Raw genomic sequence first — 22,248 nt, forward strand, 5'->3', positions numbered from 1 at the left:
TGAATCTCTCTACCCTTGCTATGAAAAGAATGACTCATATACCAGCACTTGGGCATCACCTGGGAGCTGGTAGGAAAATGTGGAATCTTGGGCCTCACCATTGAACTACTCAATCAAAACTGACTTTTTAAACAAAAGCCCCAAGTAATTCATATGCACATTCAAGTTTTGTGAAGCACTGTTTTAAAACACAGCATTAAGTGCAGTGGATTAAAGTACTTTCATGGAACACAGATACAAAAAAACTGCAGAAAAGCAAATAATCTTCAACTTACCAATCTGAAATCCATGATAGCCTTGGCCATTAATTTTCCTAAGAAGCGAAACTTCATCTTAACCTTTGCGATATGAGCTGGCTTAGCTGTCCTACCAAAGGGAAGCGCAAAGAGGCCCTGGAGGTTTTGAATATACTTGGTCCCTTCTTGGCTTCCTGTAAAATGAGCAAGTCACCAAACTTTAGAGGCTATTTCCCAAAACAAGACAAAACCTGGTAACTAAGAACATTTAGGAAACTAAGTATCCTTGACATCAGACAGCAGATCACTGAATAAAGTCCTCCAGAGCTGAGAGGGCCTCCCTTCTTTGATAAACGAGAAAACCAAGGCTGAAAGAAATTCAGGTCAGAGAGCATGGTCCTCCACCAGAAGTGAAAGCTAACTGATGAGCTGTAAGGACCCTTTACCTGATCTGAATAACCAAACGGACTGACTGACTCACAGATTAATATTACCTTTTGGATTGCTAAGAGTTACTTCTTCACCTCTCCAGAGACCCAAGTCAGCTCTCTGTAGTTCCTGAGATACAAGTGCATAAAACTCCAGTGTAGGCCCAAGACCTGTACCAACCTACGCAAGAACAAAAGGAGAACAATTACAAATTTCAGAATTTGTGCTGCTTTTTTTAACCTGCCAAACTCTTGGCACTGTGGGTACTAAAAGCATCTGTTTATCAGGATGCATTAGAGATTATTTCCCAAACTGACCTGATTGTACTCCTTTGGTCTTGGTCACCTGGAAGAAGAACTAGCAACCTTCTATTTAATTCCTACTCCCTACAGCCCCAACACCTTAATTGTATGCTTCAAGCTTGGATACTGGTATCAGTACTGCTGTAGCTACATATCCGATCCTCAGGGAATAAGATGGCATCGTCTATGTATGGATCTCTTCCTTGTTCTGTTACCCTGAAATCAGCTCAAAGGTCACCTCCTCAGTAGGAGCCTCCTTATCTGCCTAAACAGCTACCTTGCTCCTTTTTTTTAGGACGTACATTTCAGCTACTTTTAAATACTTCTCACATCGTACCGCCAGGATTTCATTATATGCTTGCATGCCTCACCTGCAGGTAACTTTAATTCACCTGTGTATCCTCTATAGTGCCTGGCACACACCAGCCATTTAACAGAGGTTTGTTGAATAAAACTCAATTAAGGGAAGGTCTAAACCCATATAAGTGCCCACAGGGCTAACTTAGCCTCAGAGAGTCCATCAGCGCTTCTCAAGCCCCAGGGTTCACTGGAATCCCCTGAGAGCTTTGATATGCAGACAGGGGGGTGGGCATGCTGTGAGATTCTGATTTCATAGGTGTGCTTTAGAACCTGGGTGCCAGCATTTTCAAACAAGCTCCAAAGGTGACTGTACGGGCTTGAATGAAAACCCCTCCTCTGTGAGAGACACGATCCTGGGGCAGTGTCCACAGCCTGGTTATTCCTTCATTTTCTATCAAGGCTCTACCTGCTCAGACCATAAATTAGATATGCAGCTAATGGCAAGTTAACACCATAGTTTATAGGTGAAATCTAACCAGAGTCCTGTCAAGAAGGCTATGTTTCACTTATAGATTATTTGCAAATAATGGGCATTATTTTACCATTTCACACTTTTCAAAGTATCCACACTAGCTTAAAAGATCAGATGCAGTCCACCAAATGTTTAACTCTAACTTTCCAGACAGTGATCTGCTTGGACCTGGTGGTGCTTTCTTGATCCATCTCCATCCCTTTGTTGTTATTCCACAGCAGTAAATGGCATCAGCATTCATGCCGTGCTCCAACCAAAATCTTGGAACCATCCGTGGCTCTTCTCTTTCTTACTCCTCACACTCCAACCCACCATTAAACACTGTTCACCCCACCTTCAAAATATTCTCAACTGCTTACCACCATCATCTCTTATCTGGTCTATTGCTAGAACCTCCTAAATGGTTTCCGCACTAGCATTCTCGGCATCTCCTATCCTAGTCTCACAGCGCCAAGAGTGATCCTTCTAAGATCTAAGTTCCTATCATTCCTCTGCACCCTCCAAGGGCTTCCCGTCTCACTCAAAGCAAAGGCTCGAGCTCTTAGCACAGCCTGCGTGTCCTATATGATCCCTCCCATCCCTTGACTCCTAACTTCTAGCCACAGTCACGCCACAACAGGCCAGGAATGCTGTCTCAGGGCTTTTGCTTCTACGTTCTTTTGCTGGAGATACTCTTCCCCAGACAGTCATGACTCACCTCTGTCCAAATGTCACCTTAGACCACCCTATCCCCTCCCCAATAGACTCCCAACTTCTTATTTTGCTTTATTTTTCTTCATCACACAGCTTAACACACACATGTGCTTGAGTATGTGTGTATCAGCCTCCTCAAACTAAAAGAAAAGCTCCATGTTGGTAGAGACTTTGTATATTTTGTCCTTGCTAAATCCTGGGCATCGGGGGAGGGGGAGGAGGGGAAAGAAGAAGGAAGCAGAGAAAAAAGAAACAACTGCAGTAACAACTGGTATCCACAAGATGGTGCTTTAAAGCCAGTTAATTCTTCCTTTAGCATAATTACGTATCTGGAAATCACAGATCAGATCAGTCTATTTCCTTCATCCAAATATTGCTATTTCTAACGGTAAAATAGACTTAACATATTTAATGACATGAATATCACTGTAAACACTTTCATCACAGTGAGTCTCTGTGAGGGTGGAAGGACCAGGTCACTGCCCTGGCAATTCACCCCTACCCTGGGCTGGCCAGCAGCCCTGCAGGTCAACCTCATCTATTCAGAGATCTTCATTCTACCCAGCCACTCTGCTAAAAAGGTATGTACTTTGGTTTTGCTTCATTTGTTTTTTAAAGGAAGGAAAAGCATAAAGCTCTAGAGACAAAAACACAGAAAAACAAGTTTGACAACCTGTCTTATTTAAAACTTTGAAAGTCTTTTTCTTTCAAAAACATACTTATATACTAGCACTTATCATGTGACAGCCAATGTTCTAAGTGTTTTACACATTTCAGTGCATTTAATCATTCTAACAACACAATGAGGCAGGTATATTTATTATGCCCCTTGCTGAGATATCACTGAGGAGTTTACACAGCTAGTAAGTGATGGTACCAGGCTCCATAGTCCAAGCTCCTAACCATTCACCATCCTAGAGGTTGGGTCTTTTGTAGCCCTAGGCCCTGGGGCTTGGGTGGCTTTCTGAGCCCAGAGACTGGTTTAGTTCTTTCCTGGCTTACGGATCATCTCTATTCAAGAGAGAGTCCATTTTGATCAGACATTTTACAACAGGATTCTTCTAAAGGTAATAAGAAAGTCTTCCTAATGGACACCAGCTGACTTGAATGGTTGACTCTGATTTACAACCTGAGGCCCTATGCAAATATAAATTCAGCACTCCTCCCATCCCTTCGTCTCCAATGAAGTCAGCTCCTGGAATCTCTTCCAGAATCAACAGGTAAGACTCATCAATGAAGATCGTAGAATTGCGATTTCTGTATCAGCAATTCAATTCTGATCCTTAGAACACTGTGATGCTATTCTCTACTCGTTTAGGTTTCACGTATGATGCAATGTGAACAGAGCCATGAAGGGTGAGAGAGAAGACAAATGGCAAGAGAAAAGGACGCTGGAGTGAAAAAGCAGAAAGCATGTTTAATAAACTAAGCACCACCAAGCTGTCTAGAGCAAAGGTCTTGCAGTTTTAGAAATGAGAAATTTGGGCATGTAAACATACAAAAACTGCATCCTCTGAGCATCAGGCATGATCAGGGTAGATTCAAAAGATGGGAATTTCTTATCCCAAGCAGTCAAGGCCTCCATTCCATCTCCCATCACTTCCAGAGCAGTTACTCCCTTCTGGCACTTACTACCAAGCCTGATCCTTTGGTCAAGCCACATCCTTTGGTCCCTTAACTCTGTCCCTCTCTTCCTTTAAGGTCTAACTCAAGGGCTTACCTCCCCTCCCGGCCTTCCTCACACATCTGGGACAGCACTCCTTATCTCAAAGCCTCATTCACTTGCAACCTATACCACTTATTTGCCACACCTGTTTGTACATTTGTCCTTGTATCTCCCCAACTATGACATAATCTTTTGAATGCAGGAACTCTGCCAAAACGTGGATCCTAGCACATCGCATACCTCCCAACTAATTAAAATTTTAATTTTGATAACTGAATACTCAACTTCTCAGAAGTCTTAATGAGAAGGAGAAAATAGTTAGGAAAATAAATGAAAAATCCAAGTCATGCTTAAAATTACTCAGATAACCACACATAGTATCGTAGTTTACACTGCCTCATCTATAGCCGCTGTTCTAACTCTTCACAATACGAACTCAGTCACACTGTGAGGTTGTGCTTATAACCCACGTTTTAGAGATAAGAAAACTGAGGGGCAGAGTCATGGGCTATTAGAAATAAATAATCACTATAATGGAAGGTTTGGAAATTGTGTCTCCATAAGAGTTTCGTAAATCCAAAAACTCAAGTTTTATCTTAAAAAAAAATAGGGAAAAGAGACAGGAAAGTATCCCCAAGAGACTCAATACTTCAGAGTTAAAATACATAGAAAGTCATTATTTCAATCTTTTGATGTACTGTCCTGGCTGTTCAAAAGCATCTCAAAAGAAATAAAAGACAAAGATTAGAAAGGAAGTAAAACTTTTTCACAGACGACACAATTGAGTACAACATGAGCCAGCACACTACAGCTCTGGCCACTGCCTGTTTGTGTATGCTCTGCAAGCTAAGAATGGTTTTTACAATATTAAATGGTTGAAAAAAATCCTGAATAATACTTCACAATGTGTGAAAATGATATGAACTTCAAATCTCAGTGACCATAAATAAAGTTTTGTTGGACACAGCCATGCTCATTCATGTTTGTATTGTCTATGGCCACTTTCACGCTACAAAGGCCAAACTGAGTAGCTGCAATAAAGACTGTATGGCCCACACAGCCTGAAATATTTACTATCTGGCCCTTTACAGAAAAGTTTCCCAAGTCCTGGATCCACAATAATCCTACCTGAGCCATTAAAAAGTTATTCGAACCAATAATTAAGTCCATCAAAGTCAGAGAAAACAAGGCCAATATACAAAAGTCAACTACATTTCTATAAACTAACAGCAATTGGAAACTGAAATGAAAGAATATTTTCAGCATCAAAAAACAGGAAATATTTGAGGAGAAATTTAACAAAATATATGCATGAAAACCCCCAGACTGAAGTTATGAAGCATACTGAGAGAAATTAAAGAAGACCTAAATAAGTGAAAGGCCACGCTGGTCACGGATTGGAAGACTCAATACTGTAAATGTCAGTTCTCTCCCAAATTCATCAAGATGCAACCCCAATCAACCCCAATCAATATCCTGCGAGAAGTTTTGCAGACACTGACAAGTTGATTCTCAAATTTACATGGAAACATAAGGGATTGAGAATAACCAAAACAACTTCGAAAAAGAAAAACCAAGTTGAAGGACTCACACTACTTGATTTCAAGTTTCATTTATTTAACTATAACAATACCATAAATCAAGAGGGTGTAGATTAATAAAAAAGAACAGAAAACCCGGAAACGGATCCCAACATTCATAATCAACTGATTTTCAACAAAGATGCCAAGGTAACTCAAAAGGGGAAAGTATAGTCTTTTCAAACAAATGGTGCTAGAAATATTGAACAGCATATGTTTAGAAAAAAAGAACTTTAACCCTTATACTTTATACCACACAAAAAAATTAACTCAAAATGGATCAGAGGTCTAAATATAAGAGGTAAAACTATAAAACTCCTAAAAACCACACAGAAAAAAATCTTTGAGACCTTGGGTTAGGGGAAAATTTCTCAGGATACAAAAAGCACAAATTAGAAAAGAAAAAAATAGATAAAACTGGATTTCATCAAAATTAAAAACTTCTCTTTCAAAGATATTTCATAAAGAAATGAAAAGACAAACCACAGACTGGAAGAAAATATTTGTAAAACACTTATAAAGAGCTTGTATCCAAAATATATAAAGAACTCTTAACAACTACTCAATGAAAAAGTGTGCAAAATTCTTGGATACTTCTCCAAAAAATATGTGGATGGGGGGCTGGCCCCGTGGCCGAGTGGTTAAGTTCGCGCGCTCCGCTGCAGGCGGCCCAGTGTTTCGTTGGTTCGAATCCTGGGCGCGGACATGGCACTGCTCATCAGAGCACGCTGAGGCAGCGTCCCACATGCCACAACTAGAAGAACCCACAACGAAGAATACATAACTATGTACCGGGGGGCTTTGGGGAGAAAAAGGAAAAAAAAAAAAAAAAATGTGGATGGACAATAAGGAATAAAAAAATAATCAATAGCATTAATCATCAGGGAAATGCAAATTAAAACCACAATAAGATACCACTGTAAACCCACCAGAATAACTAAAACTAAAGACTGACAGTACCAAGTGTTGGTAAGCATGTGAAGCAAGTGAAACTCACACACTGCATTAGTGGTGGGAGTGAAAAATGGGACAGCTACTTTGGAAACAGTTTGGTGTTTCTTATAAAGTTAAAACATGTCTTATCAAAAGATTTAGCAATTCAACCCTGAAGTGTTCACCCAAGAGAAATAAAAACATATGTCTACACAAAGACTTGTATACAAATGTTCATAGCAGCATTATTCATAGGAGTCAAAAACTAAAAACAACTCAAATGTGCATCACCTGGTGATCAGATAAGCATACTATGGTATATCATACAATGGACTATTACTATCACTCAGTAATAAAAGGAGACAAACTGATACATGTAACAACCCAGCGGAATCTCAAAGCATCAGACTAAGTCAAAGAAGAGTGACACACACATCTACACACTGTGTGATTCCACTATTATGACATCGCAAAAAGAGAAAGCTACAGGGACAGAAAACAGATCGATGGTTGCCAGGGACTGGGGGCGGAGGGTGGGGACTGACTGCAAAGTGGTCGGAGAGAACTGTTTGTGGTGACAGGATTGTTTTTAATCCTGATGTGGTAGTGGTTACAGTCTGTATTCAGATGAGAACTGTGCATCTTAGGAGTGTGCATTTATTATAAATAAGTTGTATCTCAGTAAGCCTGATTTTTACAAAAAGCAGTTCACACATTTTGAAAGCTATGTTTAAGACATCCTTTTACTTTATCAACCTAAAGATTACACAAACATTTGCTCTTATGCCAGGAAAAACACCTGGTTTTTATGATACAATTTAACCTCAAAAAAATGGAGAACTTAGAACAAATCATTCAGGAGAAAAAAGAGCAAATCTCAAGTTTTTAGATAAAATTCCCAATAGTCCTTTAGGATTCCATAGGACCAAGAAACTCTAATAACATCTTATCAGAAGCACAAGTCAAGCTAAAAACTGTCACAGATTCACTAAGCTCACCTCATTTTCATACTGGATTTCTAACATGGCCCGTGAGCTGCCAAGATCCTGCATCACAGACTCAGCTTGTTTCAGCAGCTCCTCTCTGTTCACAGTACGCTACAAAAGAAAGGACAAATGTGAGGAAACTATGCTCAATCACACTTTAATCATCAGGCAGCATTTCTTGAAGTGCAAAAAAATCAATTCAACTGTTAATTTCTTTAAAAAGGCACACCTCAGGAAAGGTTAAGAAATAGCTGCATTACTACAAACATCGACAGCATCCTGGTGTACATGAAGAAAAGCTAGATGTAAGTCTAACTACTATCTTGAGCCCATGGCAAGTTCAGAAATTTCAAGCTGGAGAAGAAAGGATCTCTGTAACCTTGCCAAACATCAGTGCACCTCAAGGCTGCAGCTTCATGAAACCTCCCTGGGTACATTTACAGATGATGGAGAAATAGGGATGGAGGTGACAGGAGAGCTGGAAGCCTACTGGCTCCGACCTACAGAGACCCTGCAAGCACTAGCAAACATCTACCAAGGAGATTCATGGGGATGAGAAGGGTCTTGGTAGATTTCCAAATTCTACCAACACCACTGTTCATGGAATCCTAATGACACAAAAAAAGAAAGGAATAGCAAGGCTTTTTGTTTTTTTTTTTTAAGTACGATGTTTTTCGTTTTGCTTTGTTTCTCATTCCTTCCACTCCCTTTTTTTTATGTCATTACTACTAATGGCTCATATGAGACTTCTGGAGATAAAGGGTTTAGGAAGACAGACTTGAATACGAACCCTCAGCAAGAAAGAGGCAGATGAACAGAGAAATCGTAAGTAAAAGGCAGCACAGCATCAGAAGGACAGGACTGGGTCTCAGATACACACAGCTCAGAGTGGTGTGGTTTAGAGCCATGAATGAGCAGCCAAGATTAGAAGCACAGCAGACGAAGTCAGCAACACACAGGCTGACTGGCCTAGAGACGTGAAATACACCAAGGGTTCTGTTTCAGTCTCTTCTGATTGGAGCGATTTGCTAAGGGAATGAAGTGGATCTGATTATTCTATCTATTGCATAAGGGATCAATTATAAAAGGGAGTCTGTAGTTTGAGTTCCTAATTTAGATAGAAAAGGAAGACAGCTTCAGTAAGAGAAAACTTCTTAGCATAAGAGTTATGGTAACTAAAAGAGAAAAAAGAATTGTAGGAATTATTTCAGAAACTGGGAAAAAAGGACTGGAGGATGAAGAAGAATCACACAGAGCCCAGTTCCAACAGGCTGGCAGGAAGATCCAGCTAACAGATGCTAAAAAGATAAGCAAAGAGACGACTATGACTAAGAGAGGCCTCCAAACCAACAGGCATAATTAGACGCACCACATTTCTAGTCTTCCCATTATTTTGAAAAGCTCAGTTTGATTTATCTTTAAATATTTGGGGGAGAAACTTACTTTTTTTCTATCCAATCTAGGTGCAACTCTGCTATCTTGAGAATCAGACTGGTTGATTTCTGGGTTGGTATCAAGTAATCTTTGCATTGCTCGGTCCCGATCAAATGCAGTTACATAAAAAAGCATTTGCCGGGTATCAAAAGGGAAGAAAAATGGGCTGTAAAAAGATGCGATATAAATTTATTATCTGAATTAGAATCAGAAACCACAAAAAACCCTACATTAGAAACAACTTTTGATATGATACAGAATAGTAATTATAAATGTAACCAATAAAAATGGTCTAGGCAAACTAATTCTGAAGAATTTTCGTAACTCTTGTATGAAATTTCTAAGTGATCAAGTAATAATGCATTAAGTAGTCTTTCACTGTAAAATGTGAAATTCAACCATTAAAATCCTACACTGAAATCAAGTCTATCCAAGATCATCTTTAATCTACCCAAAGGCCTTTAGGAAGTATACCATGACTAGCAAAGGTTAAATTTTAAAATATGATAACCACTTCACGAGGCTGCCAACTCATCCCCATTCCACATATACGCAAGCAATGGCTTTACTAATTCATGATTTTCCTCTTAGCTTTGGCATTTCTAATTCACTCAAAACTGCGAAAGGCAGCTGCTGATTTTCAAAGAAAGAACGCTGCATTAACACAGGTCCTACTGCCTCTTGATGGATGCTTTGGTAGTGCTTGACACAGAGCTGCTAAGAGCACTTCCGGTGATAATCCAAGTGTTCAATATCTATTCTGTTCGATACAGGTAGCCATGTGAGGATATGGCTAGTTTGACTTAAAAAACTCAATGTCTAATTTTATTTAACTTTCATTAGCCTAAATGTAAATAGCCACATGTGGCTAGTGGTTACTGAACCCATCAGTGCAGTTCTAAAGTTTCTGAGTTGTACGTCTGAACCCAAACAGGCTCAGAGAACCAACCAACTTCCCCTTTGGAGTCAATTTCATGATGGCAAAGAATGTGACACTCCTCAAATATCCTTGTGTACTTTCTTATTTCATATACAGACACATACTATCATGTAGATCTAGCACTGGCCCCAGCTTGCTTAGTCTGTTTGAATGTTAAAGGTACACTATTAAGCAGGCTGTGATCAAACATGACAATGGTAGAAAACACATTTAAATAGGTTCACTAAAGAGTATGTTTTTATAACAAAATATATAAAGACCAACACAATGATAACGCTCCCAAGGCCACCATTAAGAAGTGATTATCTTACCAGGTTTTTCCTAGTTCAGTAAGCCATGTTGGGATGTTTCCTGTCATGATTACTAAAGGATCTTGAAGCTGCCTATTTGCTTTTGCTGTTAACTTACTGTTAATAAATTCACTAGTTGGAATAATCTCCTTGCACATTGCATTCTGTAAAATGTTAAAAAAAAAAAAAGTCTACATGTAGTAAAACATTAGGATTATATTCACTCTCTCTTCCTTTATTCTCAAACATGTATGGAGAGCACCTAAATTTCACATTTCCATCATACAATATACAGCTCCTCATTGGTAGGTCCCAACCCGAATGACAATTTTTACAATGCGCAGCTGAAACACCCCAACCCCCACACGCCTCTGGTACTGGCTCAATCATCGATGTGGCACCTAATGTTTCATGCAAGGCCAACTCCTTCATTCTTCCCTACATTACATAAACATCAAAGACAACATTCAAATTTCACCCTATTTTTTACTTAATATACATCTTAACTTAGATAAATGAACTTTTGATTCAATGAACCTAAACAATTCTAACTACAATAAATTCATGTTCAATTTTCATGTTGCAGCTAATAAATTTACAGGTAGAGAATATTTGACAAGTCTGCCAAGAGAACTAATCTAAGAACACAGGCCAGGAAAAAGAAATAGGGGAGAAGTTTCCACTGATTATTTCACTGGGCTAGGATCCCTGCATTTAGCTGAATCATTGCTTCTGTTCCCAATACAACAGGAAGCTCATCAATCACCAGACAGAAACTATGAGGTAACAAGTAATGAACAACACATCATGGAAAATTTCAAAAGTAGGCAACATTACTCACATCATACAAATAATACCAGTATCGACTGATGGCATGTAAAACCCTTAAAAGAAGAATCACATCTAATGATGGGTCTTCAAAAGTTATATTTTCAGGTGGTGTGGGGATGAGGTAAACTTCTAAAGGATTTGATACTGATGGGCACACTCCATCTAGAGGGCAAAAGATCAAAGTTAAGTGTAGATCAAAGTTAAGTGTTGATCAAAGTTAAGTGTTGATCAAAGTTAGAAAGGCTAAGACAACAGAGCCAGCGTCATCTTAACATGCCTAACCACAAGTTGTTAAGATTTAATGCTTGGTATCTTAGTAAAGTATTGATTGCTTGAACATGGTTTTTTCCTTTTTATCTTATATATAAACCATCCAGGCTTATGAAAATTTCACTTTTGTTCAGATACTCAAACATTATAAAAGAGAAAAACTGACTCGTTTGCATTGCTCCTTTATACCACAAACAATAGCTAACCATAAAATGGCCAGAGAGGAATAAAGACAAAATGTTTAAATTTTAGTTCACTGTTGTAGAAATTTTCTGAATTTTTAAAAACATCCAGCTTAAAATAGCCATATAAGATAGACAAATACTCCCAAGTTGTAAATCTGATAAAAGAGATTTGGCTATTTAACCCAAGGCTTAGAGCAGGATAGACTGCGATAGGATTCGAGTAGGATCTCTAATTCCTTTGTTCTTGGATTTCACTAAGAGCATAAAAAAACGTGAGCCATTAAAACTGTTACCATTTACTTTTACCAAGCAAAGGAATAGAAAATCACAACACTATCACTGCATAAAAGAAAGGGCAAAATTAACACCAAAAACATAGAAATGAAAATCTCAAAATAAAGACCCTTTTAAACAGAACTAATTTAGCTTTTTGAAGAAAAACTGCTACAATGCCCTTATTTCTGGACCAGGGGAAATTTCGCCAACTGAAACCACTGTTTGGAAATCCCTGATAGAGGGCGGTCCCCATGGAACGACAATGCAGCCTAATGCTAAAGCACTGTTAGCATCTTATAAAGACAAGGGCAAGGAAATGAGCAAAACTAGCCTGGAAGGAAATACTGCAGAGGAAAAGAAGGCACCTGGGAGATGTTACCACCTTCTGTAGTCATATTACCTGGCAAAACTTTTTATTCCTTCTCTGTTAGATTATACTATTAATAAATGACCATAAAAATTAAGGGCCAACCTGCCAAGGACCAGTCTCTTCTTTAGTGAATGTGTTCTACTAATGAAATTTGTTTTAGCCTTCATGAAGACATGAATTCTTCATGGAAAGAAGAGTTGTTCCCAATTTTCTTTCTAAATTTAATTTTGCAGATACTTAATTTTTCATAAAGTCAAGGGTTCAATTAAAACAATCACGTTTGTAGTAATTTCATTTTTTCTCAATTATAGTCACAGATTTTACTACTAGAGTCCCTCCTTTAAAGCCTCGCAGACAGGAAGACTACAGCCCGTGGCACTGTGTCTTCCCCTTCACACGTCATCTTACCATGCCATAACTCGTCGTGCTTTTTTGCATTTCGAGGGGAAGTTTTTGTTGGAGCTGTTTGGGCTCTTCCTCTTTTACCACCAACACAGTCTTTATTACTTTCTTCATCCTCTCTCACGGGTTTGTACCTAAAGTGACAGGAGAGTATGTAAACCAAAAGTAGATTTTAAAACTGCAAGTTATTCTACAAGGCAGGCCAAAGTGCAAGCCACAGACATCACAGAGGTACCAGAACAACTCTCTGAGGTCTGTCCTCTCTCCCTACTTATGGATTCAGATAACAGCACTGTGTCCTAGAAGAGACCCCTATCCCAGGAGGGGCCACCCGAGAACCTCCGGGCTGGTTCTGAGAAGAATGGCTCTCTTTAAAAATGTAAATAGCAGACATTCACAAACAAAGCAGGAAGCTGTTTCCAAATGCATCGAAGGGCTGAGAGATGCTAGTACCTAAAGGAACATCATCTTATGGAGACATTTTTGTCTTATTTAAAGACCTGAAATGAATTTAGAAAAGTAGATGTAAACTGTGATTACTGCCTATGAATACATGTTTTCTAGTAGACTTAATGAGAAAGCTAAATACACATGCATGTAAGAGCACGCAATATAAAACATTTGAAGTGGCTTTTAACAATAAAATGTAGGGTTTAGGGTCCCCTCTCCTCATGAATTCAAAACAGACGAACAGTACCAAAGTTGATGAAATATTGAACAAAATCATTTTCAGACTTGCCATATCGTATGAGTCTTTGTCCAAATACCAGCTCTTCCTAGAGGATTGCTCTCATCATCGGTGGATTCCCTTTCATCTTCAGCCTGTAGACTGAACTGCCGTACTGCCTGATACACAGTCATGTTATACGGCAGCAAGTGTTCTCCGATGTAAAATTGTAGCCTGTGTCTTACATTTCCTGAATTTAGGAACTGAGCAGCCTGAATAAAGCAAAACGAAATCTATTTAAGCTATAGGCCCTGAATTTCATACATTATATAATGTGGCGGGAATAATATCTTACCAAAGACTCGTCTATTTCCTCATCAGAGCCATCATCATCGCTGTCTTCATCATCTTCTCTTACTCTCCCATACCCTAAGGACCCAAGAAAGATGTTAAACTCCTAGCAATTTTACATGGCAAAGAAAAGCCTGTACATACTGGTTAAACTGACATAGTCTTAGAAAAACATCTATGTTACGCCTTCATCTGCGAGGCAGAAAGATCTAAGAAAATTATCAACTGCCATTTCTACTACATTTCAGCAAGATAAATTAACTCATCAACCAAGTAAGCTTATGAAGTCTAACATATTTCTACATATTATATATAAAATAAAGATGGGAATACAGGTTCCTGATGCTGGGTTTTAACAGAATTTATATATCCCTTAATATTAATTTCATCCCAAACGGACATATAAACACACAATATACATAGATAGAAAGTACCTCTAACTACAAGGTATCTCTCGATAGCTTGTACCAAAGCCAGGGGGTCAATCTTGACAGGTCCACCCTTCCACTGCTTCACATTCGCACAGTCTGGGTGTCTTTGTAACTGGCATTTTAACTGATGTGTGTTGAAAAATTTTAAAGCCTGTGATCCTCTGTTGAGAGAAAAGCTCAAGATAATTTGTGAAAAAAAAGTTATTCTATTATTTTCAAAATCAACATCCATTAACTCAAATAAAAGCACGATAATACAAACTCGGCATTTTCTTAAGGCACAAAATAAGCACTTACTTACTAGTTATGTAAACAGTAAAGCCAGCAATTCAAGTTATGCAGTAAAAGTTCTTATAAAATAAGAAATAAAAGGTGTGTACACATGCATATGAAAACATTAAATTAACATTTGATTTCTATCCCACCATGAATCCATAGGAGCAGAAATACCTCACCAACGAGATTTAATTATTTCTCTGGAATAAAAATTCCTCAACCATTTGAGCATGCTCACTTCTGCAATATTTTGCCACTGTCTACTAAATTATATTTAAAAACAAAGAAACCTTCTCTTTTTTTGTTTTCAAAGATTTCAGCTACACTATTACTTTAAAAACTTTAAAAATTTACTTTGCTATATTCTTTTGAATGAAGCAGTTTAAGAGCTACACCAGTCTAAACTTGGTAATGATATTTAATTGCTCATTCCTGAAAAGGGCTGACAAGAGTAAGATATAGACAAGCTTAAAATGGGTTATCTATAGAAGGTTCCCTAAAGCATGCAAACAGGGGTATGGGAAAAAAATATTCCATTATACTAATATATACATGTTAACATACACATTTTAAACAAATTTGGATGAAAATGAGAAACTTCATGGTTTTCTCAAGCATAGCTGAAAATGTCCCCTTATTTCATAAAATACTCCAGGATAGTATAATGATCAAAATTGAATGCCACACTCTACATTAAATTTCAAAGCAGAAAAAACCCTAGTTCACAATGATCACTTTATCTACTAAATAATGCATACTGTTTTAATTCAATCAAATTTTTAATGTTTTTACAACTAATCAGACTGTGTATTTTAAAACTAATTTCTTCTTTTCCAGGCTGCTAGTCATAACAATCCAGCAAGCTTACAACATCCTGTACAACAATGGACTTTTACAATGAACTCTTCAGGATTCCTGTAAAACTACTATTAACAGAAAAAATAGAAAGTTTTATTGAAACAGTAAAACTTCAAAATAAACACTTGTTTGTTAAAATCCATCCAAATGCAAAGTTATACCCACTTATATCACATATGAAATTACATTACTGCAGAGAATATAAATATTGTTCATATCAACAAAATTCCTGGAGAAACATTTTATATAATAAAGTATATCAATTTAAAGAAAACTAAGTCCATTACAAGTTGCCAACAGTCATCAGGTTACATATTTTCAAAACATCATATATAAGCAACATGGTATGATTTTAAAGATAGAAAAGTATTTGATTCACTTTTTAGAGTTCAGTCATTATAAGCCTAATGTTCTTCAAGCAGACCAAGACATTACCAGACCTCTTGCCACTTCATCTGAACAAAACTAAGCACGAAGTCCAACGGCAAGGGCATACCCAGGCAATGATCCTTACCTGCCTCCTGTCCCATTTCCACTGGGGAAGTCATGCACTTTGACTGGAAATTGTTCCATCTGGCTGAGGCAGTTGTTCATCTTGTGAACTAACGCCAACAAAGGTGCATTACCCACTGGTTCTACTCTTCCAATGGGCTCCTCTCCAGGAAGCTGAAGTTATAAATAAACCCACAGGTTCAGCAAGGCCTCTTGAAAGTGGAACACTCAACAGGAAAATTTAATGAGCAGTTTCACAAAAGAGCTTCATTCCTCTACTCTATCCTTTTTCATGGATTTGGTTGGAACAATGTTGCTAAATAAATTATTTCAATAAAGACACTCTTCTCGTACAGGCCCACAATCCCTCCTTCACAATTCCTAAGTCCAGACGGCTTGAAAACACAGCTCATTTGGTGGTGAAACCTGACTCAGACAGACACGAGGCTATCTGCAGTCTTTATTTATCTTTATTTAGTAGGAATATTCAGAAGTTTTGCTGCAAAAATATTTAATGCACATGGAGAGTTATTTAGAATCCACTGGGGATATCACATAACATATGGTATATGTACTGTATTGTAGGATCCTTGAAACTCATCCAGCCCCAGGGAGTTTCAGAAGAGATTACAGACCTGTACAGAATCTGAAGCATGGTATAAAACTACATCAATACTGCTACACATCTAATGAATCTAACAAATATCAACTCTGCTTTGGCAGCCCCACAAGTTAAAATAATACAAGCAGTGCTCAAATGCCTGCAAACACTAAGACGACAAGGTGAAGTAGTTTCACCAACACACAGGAGAGTTGCCCTTAGCCCTATTACACAAAGACTCAACATACATCAACCATAAAACTGTAGCCCTGGCTTCATTAAATCACCATTTCAATGTTTTACGGTTTAACTGATATATAAAAGACCAAAAAACCAACTGTGTATAAGCAAGCTAGAAACTTTACCTCAATATCCTCACCAACAACCTACTGGACAGTACTATTGGGATGAAAATATATACATTAGTGAACAATGATTCTTATAATAAGATACATAAGCATTATTAGATAACTTACTGGAGAAGAAAAAAATACATGAAGGAATCTCTTTAATCTGATCTCTCTGTTCACAGCATCCTTTTCACTTTTAGATGTCAAATAAAGCAGCAGCTGCTTCACAAATCCACTGTGTTGGATTTCAAATGATGAAACATCTGACTCTGAGACTATGCTACGGATTTCTACAAGGCACTCAGCTCCACCATCCACCTGAAAGAGTTGGGAACAGCATTTCCATACTGATTGAAACAGCCCTTACCAAATGCACAATTCACATTTCTCCAAAATGAAATGAATACATTCTCAACACGTTTAGAAAAGAAGGCGGGGGGGATTGGTGCCTTCTTGGTAGATCCTTGGAAAATATAATCTAATGCACACTCATTCAAAAACGTTAAGATTTCATTATGGAAAATCAGTGTCCAAACTGACATAAGAAAGAAAAATCTTCACACTCAAACAATGTAGCTTTATTAAAAAAAAAAAAAAAAAGACAAAGAATGAGAATACAAATTGAGGAATAAAGGGCTATAACACCAAAATAAAAAGATAAAATAATACAAGGTGTGGCTTTAAGTACATTTAAAATCTAAATGAAATGTACAATTTCTTGTAAAATGAACTATTCAAATCGCTCAAAGTACATCAACAACATAAAAAGACTAAGAATCGGATAAACTATAAAAGGCTTATTAAACCTCTACCCTGTCCGACTGCTATCAGACCCCAGGTAGAGAGGGGTTAAGGAAGGTCCTAGCAACTCAAATATATGCAGTTAGAGAGGACTAAAGAAGGGGAGATGTGCTTGAAGGACATTTCTGAAGTCTCTTCCTTTGCCAAGGAAAGAAAGTCAAACATGAGATTTCTAGCATGTTCAATGATAAAATGAGGAAGAACAAAAGTCAAGGGCCAAGTTAAAGAACATCAGTGCTAAAGGTACGTGGTCTGGCTACAAAGTTCATCTAATAGCTAAATCAGTGGAAAGGTAGTCATCAAGGAAAGGGAAGAGCAAGATGAAAGCGAGGCTGGAAGAGAGTGAACAGGACCAGCAGGACGCATGGACGCAGTACCTGGAGGTTGAGTTGTTCAGTTGCAGCACAAAGTCTCTGAAGGACATTCAGTGCAGGGTTGCTTCCGTCCATGTTCTCAGAACTGAAATAACGCTCCACAAATTTATGTGCCTGCTCCTTAATCCAACCTTTAATTTTTTCTCTGCGAGACGGAAAAAGGAGATATTGACGTCTCAGTGGATTTCAATTATAACCTCCAATCAAAGGTAAATAGCTGCTACATTTAAAACCCCCTTTGCCCTATGCTTATAGACTATTAGTCAGACTCCACATTAACCAAATTAAGCTTCATTTTGAAAACGGGCTAAGATGTACCTAGAGAAACGCAGACACTTAAAATACATTTCAGGTCATTACATGGGGAGTAAACAAAAAGTTCTAACTTCTTGGGACTCTACAACGTAACAGTTTCCTAAGTGTTCACCTGCAAGCAATTTTATATGACTGTTTTCTAATGTACAGACATAGCATACCTGTTCCCTGGGGAGCTGAAGTAAAGAACCACACACCAGAAACATGCGCCTGTTAGGTGCACAAGAAGCTATGACCAGTGAGAACCGATTGTTTAAATTACAAATACTGATGGTTTCAGAAATACATTTGCTCAATTATTTCATTCACTGAAATTCAGAAAAACAATAATCTACCAACGAATCAAACAAAAAGAGCCTGTTTGTTTTCCCCATGGCATTTGATTTTTAAAGATTTCTTATTTGCAGACAAAGTAATCCTTGTTGGTATGCTACATCCAGAGCCAAAAAACAAAACAATTCTCCAGGATTTTTAAAGAAATAATTTTTAAAAGCTATGAACTAGTATAAAAATAGTTTAGCTGACAGAGTTCTAAGTTCCTAAAAAAAGGGATCTACTCTAGGATTCCTAAGTTCCAGTGTAAAGGGTAGAGGCAGGGTATCATAAAGTGTGTTTATGTACAGAAAATATGTCAGTTTTCCCTTGTTGAGAACAAAACTGAGAACGGGTTCCATGGGGAGCATAATTTGTTTGATTTTGAACATACACAGCTCCCTGCCAGAAGTGTCAAAAGGAGTTTTCAAATATAAGATGGAACTGAGGACAAAGCCAGACCCAGGTTCAAGAGCTGAGACTCTACCCGACCCTGAGCTCGGCCACTTCTGAGCAGAAAGTAAAGGTCAGTGGCCAAGTTTCCTCTCCACGCCATCAATGTGCTGACTGAAATAACACTAAGTTTTTCTAATGTGAGACTAGTACGGGGCCAGCTTCATGGCTGCGTGGTTAAGTTGGTGCACTCCGCTTCAGCGGCCCAGGGTTTCACAGGTTCGGTTCCGGGGCGCAGACATGGCACTGCTCATCAGGCCACACAGGAGAACTACAAGGACCTGCAACTAGAATATACAACTATGCACTGGTGGGTGCTTTGGGCAGAAGGAGGGGGAAAAAAAAGACTGGCAACAGATGTTAGCTCAGGTGCCAATCTTAAAAAAAAAAAAAAAGAATAGTAGTAATAGAGAATCCCCCGCTTCACCTATTATTGGATATGGTGTCCTTCGAGGCGGCCCTGGCAAGACCACTAACTCCTGCAGTTCGGGCCGGTTCAATGTTGTTGCTGTTGGACTGTGCGCTTAACCTTCCCCACGTTTTTGGATTCAAGCTTGCCAGGAAAGAAGATTTAGGTGACTGAGTGGTGGTGGGGCTTTTAGCTATGAAAAGAAAAGAGAATGACAGTTAAATCATTTTAGCCTAACTGATTAAAATCAACTGAATTCTTAAGATTCTCATTCTTAATAGATTAATTAGCTGAAAGAACTAAGAACACTGGGCATTCAGGAAACTCAGGTATACTTCAAAGCCCTCAGCAGTCTTAATGAAGTACCTATCTTTCACTGCGACCATCTTTCCCTTTACCTCCCCATAGTTTCATCAAAGGAGTTACCTTGATTGTCTACTTTGTCATCATCTCTTGGAGGTGAATACTTTGGCCTTCTTGGCCCTCGTTTTGGCAGTCGTTTTCTCTTTAGAACATCACTTAATCGACTATCACATGAGAAAAGATGGGACAAGTTTAGCAGTATTATGTTTTATTATCATCACTCATTGAAAAGCAAGCTAAAATGGCAAAACAAGTTATAAAATATTGCCGCTAACAGGGCACTTTCCATTTAGCAATTATTTAATATCAATTCTGTGCCTGTCATGTTCTAGAGGTGTACAGACACAGAAAATGATCAGTTCAGAATAGCTAGCCATTTAACTATACTGTCTAAAAATAAAACCAAGTAAACAGAGTATCTGCTTAACCCTGTGTTAAACCCTACTATAAAATGTAGTACATACTGAAAAGTAATAAAACAAATACACAGTGCAAGAACCAATATTAAAAAGAACTATGCAATCACAACCTAAAAAAAGAATCTATTAAATGCGAGTTCCATATTTCTTCCTTAACCTAAATGACAAGTAAAATACACATGGCACTGAGTGTCAATATCAAAATATCACCCAAGGTAATTTCACGGTGTGCAATGGAAGTAAAATCTTAAATGAATGCATTTAAAAACACTTTGTAATATTTTTTAAAAACTCCAAATTACTTATAAACAAGTCTAGCAAGCTACTTTTTGAACTAGAACTATTCTGAATTAGAATATATGAAGCAGAAAATACGTGGCCTTTGTGTGTTCTTTTCCTTATCCATAACAATACTAGAAATAGTTTGAAATAGCATTAATTCTACATAAGATGGAAAAGATGAAAAAAATGTTCTGGGTCAGTTGGTCTATGACCCAAACAAAATTTTAAAAATTGACATTTTTTTTTTTACAGGAAGATTAGCCCTGAGCTAACATTCACGCCCATCTTCCTCTATTTCATATGTAGGACGCCTGCCACAGCATGACTTGATAAGCAGTGCGTAGGTTTGCGCCCAGGATCAGAACCCGCAAACCCTGGGCCACCAAACCAGAGCACATGAACTTGGCTGCTGTGCCACAGGGAGGCCCCCAAAATTGAAAAATTTTTGAAAAGTCTTCCAACATCTGATATGTCTATTGAAAATACTTAATAATGTGTTCAAATATGCTTGACACTCAGGCCAAGTGAACTTCCAAAGAATAAAGAAATATAATTGAACAATTTCCCCTTTACAAATTTATACAAACTTCTCATTTGAAACCATATTAGAAGGGAATGGAAGCATTCAAAACTCTGAAAATATCTTAAGAAAAAGGTCCTTTCCTCTTTGTTTAGAATTATCAACTATTAGCACCTACAATCAAGTCTAATTCCTTAATTTACAGTGCTTCAGAAACAGCATTGGTCTAAGCTGCATCACATTTCACCAAGCACCTATGATACCGCAGGCACCATGCCTGAGCTATATATATAGTAAAACTGCGATAAGTTAAGGTTACTGCAGCAGCTGGGGGACAGAGTGGGGCTGGGGAGGAAGCAGAGGCAGGCAAGCCTAGGAGGGAAAACGGCAGATATATTCAACTTGAGAACAGGGGAGGTAGAGCGTCCTGGTATTCTCCAGGCCCAATCTCCTTGGACTGGGCCCACGACATGGGTACCACCCAAACTCAGCAGCTTCCTAAAATAACAGCCACTGTGTCAGAAGTCCTGGTCTGTGCCCCAAGTCCCAGAATTGCCAAATTCACATTTAAGCTAGAGTGGACAACTGCCACCAGGTGGCACCAAAAGCAGCTGGGATGGTGAGCTGGCTAGCTTTGTAGGACAATGCTACCTTGCAGTTTACAAGATTAAATTTTTAGACCCCACTTATTGAGTATTGCATGTTTTATCAAGATCTACTTTTCAGCTTAAAGGAGTATTACACTGAGTACACTCTGAATTCGAGAACTGAGTTTGATTCATCATGTGCCATTCATAAAGCAATATTAAGCTTCTAACATCAAAGAAACAAAAACACTTTTACAGTATGATATCTTTCAACACAACAAAATGAAAACCAATATGAGCGTTTGGTAATGGTCTCAGTAACACAGTACAATAAAGGGATTAAAAACAGATAAAGAAGTGGAAGCAGAGAATTTTCTTTAAGAACTCTCATTTTCTTTTAAGAGCCAAGTTTCCATCTGCTGATTAAAGATAAATGAGAAATCAGGGTGTTTTTTTCTTTACATTCTGAAAATTCTAATTTTTAATATTTTCCACTACATCAATATCTGGATGTCTCAAAACTGGCATGTATGCTGCAATACAGTAAATAATTGCAGAATTATGGAATCAGAGATGAGGGTTCAAATCCTACATCTGTAAACTAAGTGTACACCACTGCGCAAAGTCATTTAACTTCTCTGAGCCTTAGTCACCTGTATGTCAGTGGAAATACCATGCATCTCTTGTGGTTCCCTAAACCTGGCTCAATACAGCAGGCTTCCAATAAAAGTT

General features: G+C 38.2%; 1 protein-coding gene and 1 long non-coding RNA gene across 51 annotated transcripts in view; one reads left to right on the plus strand and one right to left on the minus strand.

Annotated features, from left to right (window-relative positions):
• Positions 1 to 22,248, minus strand: part of TRIP12 (thyroid hormone receptor interactor 12) — a 141,165-nt gene that overhangs the window by 9,637 nt on the left and 109,280 nt on the right. For 29 of the 50 annotated variants that reach the window (XM_070620025.1, XM_070620004.1, XM_070620003.1 and 26 more), the window contains 15 exons: positions 19,772 to 19,872; positions 19,364 to 19,538; positions 17,860 to 18,001; positions 16,808 to 16,999; positions 15,753 to 15,904; positions 14,108 to 14,280; positions 13,678 to 13,751; positions 13,395 to 13,594; positions 12,662 to 12,789; positions 11,163 to 11,314; positions 10,343 to 10,485; positions 9,101 to 9,257; positions 7,670 to 7,768; positions 731 to 845; positions 276 to 430 (listed from right to left, as the gene is read on the minus strand). In XM_070620025.1, coding sequence (XP_070476126.1) covers positions 276 to 430; positions 731 to 845; positions 7,670 to 7,768; positions 9,101 to 9,257; positions 10,343 to 10,485; positions 11,163 to 11,314; positions 12,662 to 12,789; positions 13,395 to 13,594; positions 13,678 to 13,751; positions 14,108 to 14,280; positions 15,753 to 15,904; positions 16,808 to 16,999; positions 17,860 to 18,001; positions 19,364 to 19,538; positions 19,772 to 19,872 — 2,158 coding nt within the window. The remainder of the gene's footprint in view (positions 1 to 275; positions 431 to 730; positions 846 to 7,669; positions 7,769 to 9,100; positions 9,258 to 10,342; positions 10,486 to 11,162; positions 11,315 to 12,661; positions 12,790 to 13,394; positions 13,595 to 13,677; positions 13,752 to 14,107; positions 14,281 to 15,752; positions 15,905 to 16,807; positions 17,000 to 17,859; positions 18,002 to 19,363; positions 19,539 to 19,771; positions 19,873 to 22,248) is intronic. The other 21 variants (XM_070620026.1, XM_070620008.1, XM_070620012.1 and 18 more) reach the window with 1 other exon arrangement.
• LOC139083464 (uncharacterized) lies at positions 2,998 to 3,941 on the plus strand. Its single transcript, XR_011540182.1, has 3 exons — positions 2,998 to 3,073; positions 3,547 to 3,712; positions 3,811 to 3,941. It is a non-coding gene; the product is annotated as an uncharacterized lncRNA (long non-coding RNA).

This window comes from Equus przewalskii, chromosome 5, assembly GCF_037783145.1.
Source record: "Equus przewalskii isolate Varuska chromosome 5, EquPr2, whole genome shotgun sequence".
In the NCBI taxonomy this organism is placed as follows: domain Eukaryota; kingdom Metazoa; phylum Chordata; class Mammalia; order Perissodactyla; family Equidae; genus Equus; species Equus przewalskii.